The 13,550-nt window shown below is 39.7% G+C and overlaps 2 protein-coding genes across 3 annotated transcripts in view; both read right to left on the bottom strand.

The window, feature by feature from the left end:
- Positions 1 to 5,716, bottom strand: part of LOC111327944 (uncharacterized) — a 5,818-nt gene extending 102 nt beyond the window's left edge. The window contains exons 1-7 of one of the 2 annotated variants that reach the window (XM_022932267.2): positions 5,616 to 5,716; positions 4,464 to 5,051; positions 3,427 to 3,579; positions 1,378 to 1,503; positions 799 to 972; positions 287 to 624; positions 1 to 162 (exon numbers count right to left, since the gene is read on the bottom strand). The exon at positions 1 to 162 is cut by the window's left edge and continues 102 nt beyond it. In XM_022932267.2, the coding sequence (XP_022788002.2) occupies positions 1 to 162; positions 287 to 624; positions 799 to 972; positions 1,378 to 1,503; positions 3,427 to 3,579; positions 4,464 to 5,022 (1,512 nt within the window). In that variant the 5' untranslated portion in view covers positions 5,023 to 5,051; positions 5,616 to 5,716. The remainder of the gene's footprint in view (positions 163 to 286; positions 625 to 798; positions 973 to 1,377; positions 1,504 to 3,426; positions 3,580 to 4,463; positions 5,052 to 5,615) is intronic. The other variant, XM_022932268.2, reaches the window with a different exon arrangement.
- Positions 5,717 to 6,404: 688 nt separating this feature from the next.
- On the bottom strand, positions 6,405 to 12,795 carry LOC111327945 (uncharacterized). The gene is made up of 7 exons (XM_022932271.2): positions 12,600 to 12,795; positions 10,009 to 10,032; positions 9,444 to 9,524; positions 9,124 to 9,227; positions 7,949 to 8,222; positions 7,455 to 7,621; positions 6,405 to 6,654 (listed from the first exon to the last, which is right to left on the bottom strand). Exons 1-7 carry the CDS (start codon positions 12,673 to 12,675, stop codon positions 6,523 to 6,525), a joined length of 858 nt encoding a protein of 285 aa, XP_022788006.2. The 5' UTR covers positions 12,676 to 12,795; the 3' UTR covers positions 6,405 to 6,522.
- Positions 12,796 to 13,550: the final 755 nt, after the last annotated feature.

The following is a 13,550-nucleotide window of genomic DNA, read 5'->3' as shown; positions in this document are numbered from 1 at the left end:
CGACTCGAATACGAAATGTTCATAATGCACAGCGTCTCTCGGTCTGGAGGGTGTGCCCGTCCCGTGTGGATAAGAATCGGTCAGCGGATGAACGTCCAGTACAGGTACATTGGCTGTACACATTGCTGAGGTGGCGAAAGCGTTGAAGAGAAGCACTCGCTGCTGGGAAAGAAATAAATACAAAACGGTATTTTGATGTGAATGGTGTGCCGGAAATGCAAATGAAAAATTATCCGAGTGTGTGACATCTGTTGGAAAATATGTAAAGCAAATAAACTTTTCACACCTGGTATGTTAAAAATCTCCTTGCTTGAATGTGTTTCCCGTCTAGTTTTTGTTTATTCAAGGCCGTTGTTGTTCTCCAAATCATTTCTCCGGGAAAAAGTAGATTTCCATCAGACCTCTTCACCATCTTTGTTTCTTGGACAAGTCTTATTACCGACTCAATTGCCTTCTGATAGTTCGAGAAGTTTGTACTCTCCAAGTAATGTAGTCCGGCATTAAATAAGATAGCACTGTTCTTGTCGAAAAATGGTTTGGATATGACATCTAAAAGTTCACTAACAACTCTCATGAAATTAAAATCGAGATTGTCATCTGCTATTTTAGCAGTTGAAATATTTCCTGGGGAAAACAAAGAAATAAAGCATTGGAGAGCTTGCTGTTAGGGAAATGTGCTAATATTCGTTTCGATACAAGCTACGGATCAATGTGAGCCCTTTCCGAGTAATCGAGCCCCAGATCTTACTCAGAAATCTTATAGAAATTTCAAAATATATCGGAAGTCAGCGTCATTACCTTTCAAATTATATATCCAGTTGTATGTGTGTCCGCACCACTTGAAAACGTTAGTGCACAGTGGTCTCGGCCTGACTCCCCAGAAAAACTGCTCACTGACCGAGTCGCCATATATCCACAGCACACTGTCTTTCCGCAGAGGCCTGGGATCTAGGGAGCTGTGTCTGTCCTTATCTGAAGGACAAATGCAAAAGGTAATCAAAACTGATTCTCTTGAACTTGATTGCGATGTTTCGTTGGACGATACAATTTACTATTTATTTTCTTCTATGGTGAAAACAAGCGCTCTGGTTGACCAGACGCCAGTATTAACTTCCATCGACAACGAGAATGCCTTTTCGCTTTGGACAAATTATTATGGCGTAGCTTTATCGCAATATATCCGTTTCACAACAATTATGGCGAGTATCTGTGATTGTATCAAGAAACTTTTGGTGTCCAACGGGATTCCGTATGGGTAATCACTGGGCTAAGTCGTGTGTTCCAACCAATGCGTGCTCATGACCAATCGTGACCATTGGGAAGGAAGCGTGACGAAGCCCACAGAGTGGGTTGGTGGGAGGCTAATCCGTATCTTACCGTCTGTTTCCATGAAAGGCCGCCATTTTATCGACCCTTGCCGGCCATTGACCCAATTACCAAATCCATCCCAAAGAAATTTGCAGTGAATTCCACAGGTTAGGTCAAAAGCTGCAGATTGCATGACTAAAATAAAATGAGATCAAATTAGAGTTCACAAAAAGCCAATAAGAACTCAGAGAAAACTGACGATCGAGCAACCTTAGCTGTGGGGAAACAATGCACGTGATCAAGTCGTAAATGGTGTTATTTTGATAAGTTTCACATTAAGAAGATAACCAGCCACAAAGAGAAGAAACTGGTAACTAAATAAGAATTTTATCCAAGATTCACGGTGAAGCAAAACCAAGGATACTTTGTATCCTTTTCAACAGTCAGTTGAACATTGCTTTCCCTAATTACCCCAAATCATTGAACAAGTGTAAGGTTCTAAATATCTCCTCCCGATATGTAACTTCCTTGCTCAGGCAGCGTGCTACTTAAAGTGCTACTGAAACGAAATTTTCGTATCTGAAATATTTGCTCTAACCTGTAGTTTTGAATATGCTGATCATCATGAGATAATTTGCTTTGGCCAAAAAGAGGCGAAAGATATCTTTTTTAACCGTTCAAATCAAAAATTTTACACAAAACCATGTCCAGGCCCTGGTACCGAGCGAAATGGATTGATGACGTCACTGGTTGTGTTCACTCCGATAGCGTGGTTTATTTCACTCACTGTTTGTTTGTATTCGTGGGCGAAGGAGATGGCAGATATTGAAGTTTTGTCAAGTGAATCTTCTTCTGAACGAAGCGAAGTTGTCTCCAGTAGCGAAGAGGAAGATGGTGGCGTAAAATGGGGTTGACAGGCCTACACGACTCCCAAGCGTGTGTTTAGAGTAGCCTATTCAAAGTTAAACCCTCACGAGTATGTCTTTGAGCGACCGTCCTCTTTTGTAAGATACGAGCGGCGGATTTTTGTATAGTTCGCTCAGTAGTGGTTGTGTTTCTATTAAATGCCAGTTTTTCATGAGAATTTGCTTTATGTGTGGCACTGAGTACGCACATCAGGGATTGCGTCTTTTTCGAATCGTTCGCCTCTGTAGATGTACAGCTATTTTTTTGACTGTCTCGATCGTTAAGTTGTCTTGATTGCTTTCAGCTTGCGCCACGCGCGCTGATTGGATCGTTCTACAGTCCTTAGTGTTCAGTGTTCCAGCCGCTTTGGCTCGTTTTCTTTTCTTTATTTCGGTATGAAAACGACCGATTTCACGTTCATAGAAGCACATGATCGCCTTTACTGTTTCTTGCACCGCGTTGTTAAGGATCTGCTTTATCTCATTTTTGAAATCCTCGTCCGCTCTTATTTTGGCCCTCGCCCTATATTGTAGGGGTTCTGGACATGTTCTGCTAGGCATTTGGTACAGAGGGATTTGTTCGTTATCCTCAGACTTGCCGAGTAGATCATCTTGAGTGGCGGTGTCGTATGAGGCTTCCATGTTTTCTTCATTCTCTGAATGGCATTGCTTTGGCCCGGGGTGTTTAGTAGCCCATCTGCCATTATAATGTCTTTCGACATGTTCTGTAGATGGTTAGGCAAGACCGCGGTTTCGATCCTAATCTTGTGGATCTCGTCAGTTGCCGATTAACTAAATAGACTGGTAGAGATTCGTTCTCGGTATCAGTCGGGAATTTTGTTCCCTATCCAGGCGAACCTCTCGCAGATAGCCAAGATGCCGATGTGGCCGCCGATGAATAAGAATAGGACGGCATTTTGCCCGAAATCCTCTTTTTCGGCCCGCCAACATGCAAGCCACACTCCATGCTTTTACCCCTCTTTCACAGAAGTACACAACCAGTGACGTCACAGGGCTGTTTTGGCCGCGCCAAGATGGCCGCCAATTTTGATCTCAGCCGGTCAACTTCGAATGGTTAAAAATGTACTTTTGGCTATGCGTTGGCCCAAAAAAAGTACACAGCGTTTGCAAATAACGTTCAAACTCTATTATTTTGCAAAAATCTCGGATATGAAAATTACGTTTCAGTAGCACTTTACATGTATTACCTCACCTTGATATAGAGGCTGTTTCCCCGGAGGCACTGGGCGTATGCTAATCCAGATAGGGTTACCAGATCTTAGGGGCTTCAGAATGTAAGGCCGCTCAGCTCCACGTTTAGTGGGTCCCAGGACTCCCTCTTGTTGGTTTTTCCCTTGGGCGTTTCCTTCAACGTATCAAATTAGTTAAATGTTAGGTAACTAAAAGGTGAAATCTTCAACATTTTCCGGGCCGGAGTTTATCCCAGTTTATACAACTTAAAGCAGCTAGGAATATACTTGCTTCCCTTGGATGGGAGACTAGTTTTTCATGGGTCATCCTCGTTGAGTGTGTCAGATTTTCACTGACTATTAACCAGCCCCCTTAAATACTCCTGGGTAGAGAGAAACACTGTGAGAGTAAAGTGTTTTCCTCAAGAGCACATCACGATTTTCCCAGCCAGACCTCGCGATCACTGCGTCTCCAGCAACATGAGGGTAACCAATAATGTATTTACCCGTAGGTTAGACATCTTGGATATCAAAAGAACTAGGGGGAAATTTTCCTTTTAGAATAAGTACTGTTTGGGATATTCGTTTCATAAAGTGAAACTCTCTTAGTCAACAAGGGTTAATTCTATTTTTATTTTTTACTGAGGTAAGGTTTGAACGAAACAGAGTTCAAGCATTATCAAAACATGGTAAGTTTCTATGCTTATTCCTTAAAATGATGTAGGGAAAATGAGCTCTTACAGCCCAATCATTCATACGCGAATCCGAAAGCGTTGATATCTGGAAAGGTTGAAAAGCGTTCTTTAGGTTCCAGAATATCTCAGAACTTAATTGACACTGAAATGGCCCTCATACGTGTGGCCTCCTGGTTAGTGCGCTTGAGCGGGTTCGAAACCTGAGCGGGAACATCGTGTTGTGTTCTTGGGCAAGACACTTTACTCTCACAGTGCCACAGTTCACCCAGGTAAGATTGTCCATGAATATATATGCCGTGCTATTAAGAACTAATTATTCGGCAACTTGACGACAATAATAACGGCACTAGAAGTGATTGACCTACCGACAATGAACCATTCAGGAGGCGGATCTCTAAATCCATCGCAAAGTGAATGATCCAAAACCGCTTCCACCTGATAATTACCGGGCTCCGTAATAAGGAACCCGACTTCATACGTCCCATTCATGTGATCAAAAACAGTCCCAGCAACTGAGGCCGGGCCCTTGAGCTGTACCCGCCACGAGTCTCCTCCGATTGCCTTTTCCTCGCCATTACTCGTAACGGTCACGATGCTGAACCTGCTAAATTCACCGCACGGTCTAATGTCCCACATGGAAATGTAACTCTCGTCGGGGTCCGTGCGGTGTTCCACCTCCCAGCCCGGTGGTGTAACACCCCAGGCTAGGTTCCCACGACAAGGTTTTAATATTTGTTCCCAGTCTACTCGTGCTTTTCTTACTCGACACCACTGTCTCATGAAGTCAGCGGTTCTGATTTGATCTGATGACGGCGATTGGATGATTTTAATCAAAATGATGGTCGACAACGTTATTGCAAGTATTAACAATGTTTTCTTCCTTTTTGAGAATTTATTACAAGGACTCAGCTCCCTACGGACCATTCTACTTGTCCAATCCACGATTACATTGTCTAGTAAGAATTAAAGAGCAAAGAAACCTGCTCAACACAAAATAGACCACGAGCAAAACAATAAACCTAGCTCAAAAGTAGATGGTAAACTCTGAGTAATTAATTAGCCTGTCTGACTTTTTTGTAGATTTCGTATGACAAGTAAAGTATTTCAATGGGAATTTCAATTTGATAAATGCTTGCTAAAGTTACGTTCAAAATTCACTGAAAATCAGTGTATAGGAAACTCCCAGAGTATTAAAAATGCATATCACGTTTTGGCCTTTCTTCACGTAAACTGACAGGTACAACTTGTTGTCGTTGACGACGTTTTGGCATTTGGGTCGACAAAAATTGCATTTTAATTCCGTTTTACTTTTTCCAATTTAAAAACAAGATTTGGAGTAGCATTTCTAGCAGATTGCTGAATATTGTTTTTTTAATCCTAGAGAACAAATAATAAAGGTTCCTATGGCTTATGACAAACTGAAATGATCCTTAAAGAAACAAAGGTAATTTACAAATGCTTTGCTTATTGGTCAAATTGGCCCTTTAAATAACTGACGCGATTAATTATGTGCTTACCTACTCATGGTTAGCGATATTTCGAATGACTATCTTGCTTTTTCTCGTTCTCATCGCGGAAGCTTCCTTCAATTCTCTACACTCGCAAGCTGTCTGTGCGCAGGTGAAAATAAATTATCATAAATTAATTACCCGTAATCAATGGCGCGCCAGTGCCCAGTTGTTCGAGGAGTTCTTAGCGCTACCACCGGGTTAAATTCCAATCCAGGTTTCTTTATTTCTTTGTTTAAAAGCCTTTTTCGGATAATGTTCTCGATTTTTTTTTTTTTTTTTTTGAAGCCTACATTAATGAGTCATTTATTTGGTATCTTTTAAGAGATCTTATTTCGTTCAGTTTGGAACCAGTTGTGTTTTCGTTGTAACTTTTAATTAACATAACAGAAAATGTTTAACAAGCAGGGTGACCACATCTTGGTGAAGTGTCAAGATTCTGAAAAAGTATACTTCTGACACCAAGGGCTGATTTTAAAATCCTTACAGTCATAAAAGCATGATTCACATGAAAATGTTAAGCGCATTTATAGTGAGATCAAATTCAAATTTAAAATCACAATCTTCCCAAAATTACGCATGTTGATAAATGTTGATCGTTGAGAATCGATTTGCACGGAAAAAAACCAACGGAAAAACAGTTGACTTACAAACTATTAGTTTCCCCAATTCGAATTAAAAAAAAAATCACCGCAACCTTAAGGGATATCAAAAGTGATCCTTTAGTTAAGTCTCCCCTGTTTAATAACAATCCCCAGACATCTATTTCTAGAATAAAGCAAATTAAAACAACAGAACTTCTACTTTATCAGCTTATTTTCATTTATTCACATATCAGAAATGACCATCGGATAAATACAATCATGTGTGCTGACCGTGAACTGAGACTCTTGTCACGTGCTCTACCATCAAGTGATTAAATGATCGCTCTTTTCCCTGCGGCGGGCTTGCTGCAAGTTAGCTGAGTCGGATCGGTGAGATAAACATGCTGTGTTGAAATCACTTCTCTGCTCATTAAACATTTGGGTATCGGTGGTTTGAAGAAGTGCTGAAAATTAAAATCACAACAGTATGATTTTTACTATGTTGATGTATCAGCTGTCTTTGGAGGTCTTTGAGCAGTTTAGTCTCTTAAAATTAAGAAAATTTTCCAGTCGAACAATGCTAGAGATACCGGGTTGATAAAAATAAAGGGGAAACTACCATCTGTTGGAAAACCAAAAGCAAAAATCTATCAAATCAACAATCACCAAGCCTTTTAAAGTAAAAAAAAAAAAAACATTTATTCCACCCAAATAGGATATTTAACTTAATAATGAAGTGACTCCCCTGGCCGGTCAGATCCGATTAAAAACAATATTCTCCACGGAAATGGGTCAGTCAGACCGAGGAGCATTCTTTATTCCGACCTAACAAATGCATGCACCGCCCAACAGGGTGTGGCTTTCAGGGTATTGATTCTTAAGCAGAGTATCAATTCTGGTGGCTTTTTGAACAAAAGATGTCTCTTTGGATCAGAAGCCTTGGACAGATAGTGAATTTGGTTGATGCGTTGTATATATTTCTGCCTCTAGTAATTTTTTTAAAGTCTAATCTTAAAATTTTCTCTAAAATAAGCATGGCTCCATGTGATTGAAATACCACAAATCATATAACTCGTCATCTTAATCAGAGTATCAAAATTTTTTTTCCCTGAAAAAGGTTTCACGGTTGTTTGAAGGGCTTGGCGGCACACCCCGGCCAAAACTTTCCTTGAATGCTTCTTGCCCCTTTTTCCTGGGGTTATCGGACAGTTTCATCTAATAAAAGGAAGAAATCTTTCGATGAGAAAAATGGCCTCATTCTTACCGACAAACTCGGAATTGGCGGGTGCTCCCACAAAGGACTCGTGAGGTTAGCAAGTGCTGCCCAACCAAACGACTTGAGCCGGCGAGTCACCTGATCATACAACAAAAACACCGGGTAGGACTGGTCACAGTGCATGTTTTCGGAAATATCGTACCAGTAATGGACTCCTGGAATAACAGGGATTTCGTGTTAAAGGTTAACGATTGCTAACTTGAATATATGGAGATATATTTTCCCTCTTTTCATAAACTGAATTAGGGTGAAAAGGCGTTGGAGTAAAAAAAAGGTTTTGTACTCGGCAAAATTTAAAAGCTTTTGCATGTCTATGCCTTCGTCTTCGTCTGAAAAATACAAAAAAACGCCTCTTCTACGGGCTTGTCATTTAGCTCGTACCATCATAAACTCAGTTGGAAGCTGAAGAAAAAGCGTAAAAGAAAAAGAGAGAAATAGCTTTGATGATTAAAAATTGATTTGAATTTTTTTTCTGTTCTGACCCATCTTTGAGACGCAACGTCCCTCCACCCATCTGCTGTCAAGTTTCTTCTCCTCAAGAGGAATTTCCATGAATTGTGGTTTGCCACACAATCTGATATCACTGGTCTGAATGACAAGACTGTCCTCATTTTTACTTCGAGGCTTTTTCTTGCATATGTCTTTGGGCTTTTTAGTGAAGTACGCCGTCAAAAGGTAGTGGCCATGATCATCCTTCACAAACGCCGACGGTCGGGGTCGGGTGGGTGAGAGAATAAGATCGTCGGATTCGGTAATCTATTGGGGTGGGGAGGAACACATTTAATAACTCTATAATTAATTGAAAGGTGGCCCTATGGTTAGTACGCAGGACTTTAGGTTGAAGGTCTGGGTTTGAGCCCTGACATGGTCATTCTATTCTGTTCTCAGTCGTGAGTTTTCACCGCCACAGTGCCTTTCTACATTCCGAAGTGTAAAAAGGTATACAGAGGTATCATTAACCTTTTCCATAAGCGAATGCAGTCTTGGGGATGGTACTATAAGCGGCAATACCCGGAAAAAAGGTCTTAAGGCCCCTTTCCTCTAGTATGACAATTTCATACTTTTATAGGAAGGCAGTCTTCAATTCAGTTTAACTAAGGCTAGTTTGGTTACAATGTAAATATGAAGTTCATATATTTTGAACTGCGGTATTAAATACGTATGATGCACGATCCTCGCAGTAGAGAGCGCTATTTATGCAATAGCGAAAATCAGACCTGAAAAAAATTAGGCCTGTACGGGATTCGAACCACTGACCTCTGCGATACTAGTGCAGCGCTCTACCAATTGAGCTAACAAGCCAACTGGAAACAGGCCGTTAAGTTGATTCGTAATAAATCCGTAATAAACTGCGAGGATCGTGCATCATACTAAGGCTAGTTTCATCAACATTAATTTAGTCAGTTCATTTCGCGCTGACGTACTATCTTATCTTTTGTTTGTGGACCCTATAATAAATAAGCGCGAAATGAAGTAACTACTTCATCGTGCTAATCAAAAAAAATTAGCGGAAAAAACGAAAACAAAAACAAAAAACAAATATTAGTGCGCCATGGGGAACTTTGGAAGTGAGACACACAAAAGGAGTTCTCCTAGAGCTCCGCGCGGTCGTAGTCTAGTGCGCACTGAATGAGCTGAAAAATTATCGCAATCTCACCGTTCCTTGTATTCCAGCGAGGTTTCCTGCAGAATCAAACAACAACCGCGTAGAAATATCGTTGCCCTTAACATATCTGTTTCCATAAAATGGATTTTTGGATTCTGCAAAGAGATGAAACGATTCTTAAGAGCCCACACAACACAACAGAGCGAAGAGGAGCTTAAAAAAAAGTAGGATCTTCGCCGCATTAAGATTTGTTGAGAGAGGAAATGATTTTCTTTTTTTTTCAGAAATACGACGACTGCAGTACTGAGAATATGGGTTGGGTCCATAACATGATGTACAATATATTTAACAAACTGAAGGTCACGTAATACCACACGAAGCGTCGTTTCTCCATCCCTCTTTTAAAGCTTGATCTTCCGTCCGAGGAAGTGGCGTTTGCTTCCTGAAATTCACTGTGCGGGAATAAAAAAAAAATGGTTACAAAGAACATATCACATAAATAGATAAAAGACTGGGCAATCAGTCGTTGTCCAATGTTATGAAAAGCGTCAGTCTCCCGATGGTGCTTCTCTGGCAGAAAAAAATTCCAACGATAAGAAAAAAGCAACCAAAAAAAAACAACAAACAACAACAACAACAACAACAGCAGACTATTGCTCTCTAGAAATTTCGAAAGCTTCATTTAGAGCCTGCAGAATAGATTTTAGAGTTTTTATTTCGTTGCGTAAGTTTTGTTACTCGAGCGAGGAATTGTACGCGGCGAGTATTGGGTTTTCATTGTCATTTCAGTAAAGCCAGGGTGTTTTGAGGCGAGAAAATAGATATTGAAACCACTTTTAACAACTCTCTGTAAAACTGGCGTCTTTCTTTTCTTTTTCCATGCAACTGTGTCGTTGTGAAAACATAAACTGAATCTGACTTGCTTATGATACTCACCCAGCAAACGGTCCCATTTATTTCCTACAAGTATAAAAAGGCGAAATCATTTTAATCAATAGAAAAAATTAATTTGCTAGAGTACTCATTCGAAAGTTAGATATATGATTTCAAAATATGAAATGAACCAACCTACCAAACTTTAGATACACAAAAAGAATTATTCATTTGTGCGAATTAATTAAGCTCATGTTATTGTGTGAATCGGCGACAGTTATGAGTTTTTCAGACATTGTCCGCTTACCTTTTTTATACTGCCGTTTAGTACAGAGAAACGGAAATCACTTCTCATTTATTAAGACTGGATAACAACTTTATCAAACACAACGTGGGACATATGCAATCTCTAAATATATGCAAAGTTCTGTTAATGACTGTTTTTCAGTATAATTAACTCCGGAAAAACAAGCATCTGTACTAACTATTGTTCGATTTGGAAATGCGTTAAGTATGGAATGTTTGCCATCGAAAATAATGAGATTTACCGTGAATTCTACAAAATGGCAGTGTTGTCTGTATAAATAAGTTTATAAAATAAATACAACTATTAATGAGACTGTTCATTTGACAGTAAATTAGATGATATGGAACGGATATGAAAGCTCTCAACGAAACTATCAGATTTACAAACTTTTGTGTAATTGCGGTCTCGAAGTGGAAAGAACTGCAGTCAGGCTACTCGATAACCAAACGCTAGCGCGAGATGAAACAATGACAGCGAAGACTAACTGATGATATCAATAAAATATTTCTAAGATCCCAATCTGAATATGAAAGAAGGTTAAGTTTAGCGGAGTTGAATGAGAAACCGCTGCATAAAGTTTCAGTTGCACAAAACCGACTTGAAAAATAAAGTTGGGAAGGTTTTCACTCACTATAACCTACTTAAACTATTTGAAATTAATTTCTTAACAAAAAAAAATTCTTAAGCGTTTTCTCGTGGGAAAACGAAAAATTATTTTTTACATTGATAAATGAATAAACAGACCTTTTCAGTATAAACAATAAATTTCAGTTTATCTTTCTAATCATTGTATTTCCTTTCCCAACTAACAGCTGATTGCTTGTTCCTGACTTAAAATAATAATAACAAACGTTTAATTTTCCTGAAAAAGGTGTCTGCAAATATTGGATTAAATTTAATTAATCCCCGCTAATAGAGGAACAGGAAAAAACATCCGTGGTGAACAGTGGTGACAATATCCTTTTTTTTTAACATTTTGAAATTTTTTAACGGTAACCGGCACCGTGAAAACAAACGGCAAAAAGTTACCACATATTGGTGTATAAACATGTATTAATCTTTTTAATTTCCGGACTAAGAAGTTACTCCGGATCCAGTTGCACTCGTTCAAAGTAGATTGTGAAGAAAGCAGCATTATTTCCAAGTAGCGAACCTTTAGAGGATTGTTAAAGGTTGCATTACAATGAATAAGAAAGAATCAATTTACAGTTGAACTGTGTTCACTTCTGACATAGATTTCCTTGCTGAATCATTTATTTGGAGCAAACACCTGAAGCCATCAAAATATATATAAAAGTAATTAAAATCAATTTCTTGTAAGTTTCCAAGTGTTTTCCATCCCTTGGACTAAAACATGTCGTGCTTGGTGTTAGAATAAAATTATACTTTACAATCATTTAATTACTTGTCATGAAGGAAACACTTTTAAGAGAACTCGTGTAATTTGTTAGCCGTGAATGTGATTCGGAATCTTAGTCTGTGAGTGAGATCCTGCTGGGCTGCTGGGCTACTGGGCTACTGAACAGTTCGTTGATGTGGTAATATCTGTTATCCTTCGAAATTTTCAGCATTTCATGGAAGAAGCCGTCCTTTGTGAATATTTAGATTTGAACTACTACAGAGGTATTATCATACGAGAGTCTTATGGGGTGACGGCTTCTACGGCTGATGGTTAAAAATTTTGGCTCTGTTACGGCTAATGGTTAAATTCTTTCCGTTACTGTGGAATGAAAAATTTGAACGGTTAACTTTTTTACGACTAAAAGTTAAAATTGGTCAATTTTTACACCCAAACTCTAAATTTTTGTATATATCAACAAAGTTGAAATGGTAAATTGGCCACCGTAATGATTACAAAAGCTGACGTTTCGAGCGTTAGCCCTTCGTCGGAGCGAAGGGCTAACGCTCGAAACGTCAGCTTTTGTAATCATTACGGTGGCCAATTTACCATTTCAACTTTGTTGATATATCCAAATTATTTCGTTACTTCCACCGACGCAGCCCCAAACAGTTTCTTTCGAAACTATCAGTCTAAATTTTTGTGCCGTTTTACTGTCTGTTTGGAGTATTAAATTTTATGGCGACAACTGGTACCTAACATGTCTGATGGAAGAAATGGTTTTAACTCCCTCTGCCCGGCTGTGAACGAACTCTCGTGTGTGTGGCTACGAAAATGCCAATCAATCGACATTGTCTTTCTGTTTGTTACTATTCGAAGATCCATCGGAAAGCAGCTAGGCAGCAATATCATGTGGCACTGCTTGCTTGTAATAATTTGTAGTGAAGAAATAAATGGCGAATATTTCAATTTTTAAAATCCAAAAGAGGGTCATAGAGAATTACTAACCTTTGCCCCCACAGCTCGCCACTATCTCCGCATAGAAAACCACTATCCCGACCAAAAATATTTTTGTTTTGGACATTGCGCCTTTCTTAATTCGCACTTCTGCCTTCGTACCAGTTGAGGTTCTTAAGGGAATGTGCTTAACCGCGAAAAGATGATAGAACGTGTAGTTCAGAGCTTGCCGGTGAAAAGTAAACTTTGATCTGATGACGAGAAAAAGATGAACCACACAATTGGTCAAGAAATAGACATTCGTTCTTTAAACAACACTAATACTAACATTACTATTGGACTGTGTGAAAGTTATTTGACAAGTTGTCAATAATAGCCAGAACTATATGTCACAAATCTTTTTTTCTTTCCAAAACAAACAACAATGTTTGATCATGGCTTGCCACGAGACTTGACATAGAATATAAAATTCATTTCACAGCATATGCAATATTGTAATATCGTTGGCCTTCGGTAGTCTATCCATAGATAAAATGATTGTTCAATTCTCAATTGTCCAATACACAGCAATCTGAACAGCTACCAATCACAAAGATTTGTCAACTGTTGAAACAGGATAGATAATCATTCAAGTGTTTTAGGGACAGGTCAGGACAGGATGGGAAAGGGGTCTGAGGGGGTCTGAGAGAGTCGGAGGGGGTCGAAGGGGTTCGTAGGGAGTCGGAGGGGGTCGAAGGGGTTCGTAGGGAGTTGGATGGGGTCGAAGGGGTTCGTAGGGAGTCGGAGGGGGTCGAAGGGGTTCGTAGGGAGTTGGATGGGGTCGGAGGGGTTCGTAAGTAGTCGGAGGAGTCGAAGGGGTACGTAGGGAGTTGGAGGGGATCGAAGGGGTTCGTAGGGAGTCGGAGGGGGTCGAAGGGGTTCGTAGGGGGTCGGAGGAGGTCTGATGGGGTCGGAGAATTTTGATTGTGCCACGATAGAATTTACCAGATCCCCATAAGAATC

Source organism: Stylophora pistillata, chromosome 6 (genome assembly GCF_964205215.1).
Source record: "Stylophora pistillata chromosome 6, jaStyPist1.2, whole genome shotgun sequence".
NCBI classification, from domain to species: domain Eukaryota; kingdom Metazoa; phylum Cnidaria; class Anthozoa; order Scleractinia; family Pocilloporidae; genus Stylophora; species Stylophora pistillata.
This window is presented reverse-complemented; position numbering and strand designations above follow the sequence as displayed.

Coding starts and splice junctions, on each gene's coding strand:
- LOC111327945 (XM_022932271.2), bottom strand. CDS start 12,675: ATGTCCAAAACAAAAATATTTTTGGTCGGGATAGTGGTTTTCTATGCG. Junction 9,525..10,008: donor TAAATGGGACCGTTTGCTGG/GTGAGTATCATA, acceptor ATTCCCGCACAG/TGAATTTCAGGAAGCAAACG. Junction 9,228..9,443: donor GAGAAACGACGCTTCGTGTG/GTATTACGTGAC, acceptor ATCTCTTTGCAG/AATCCAAAAATCCATTTTAT.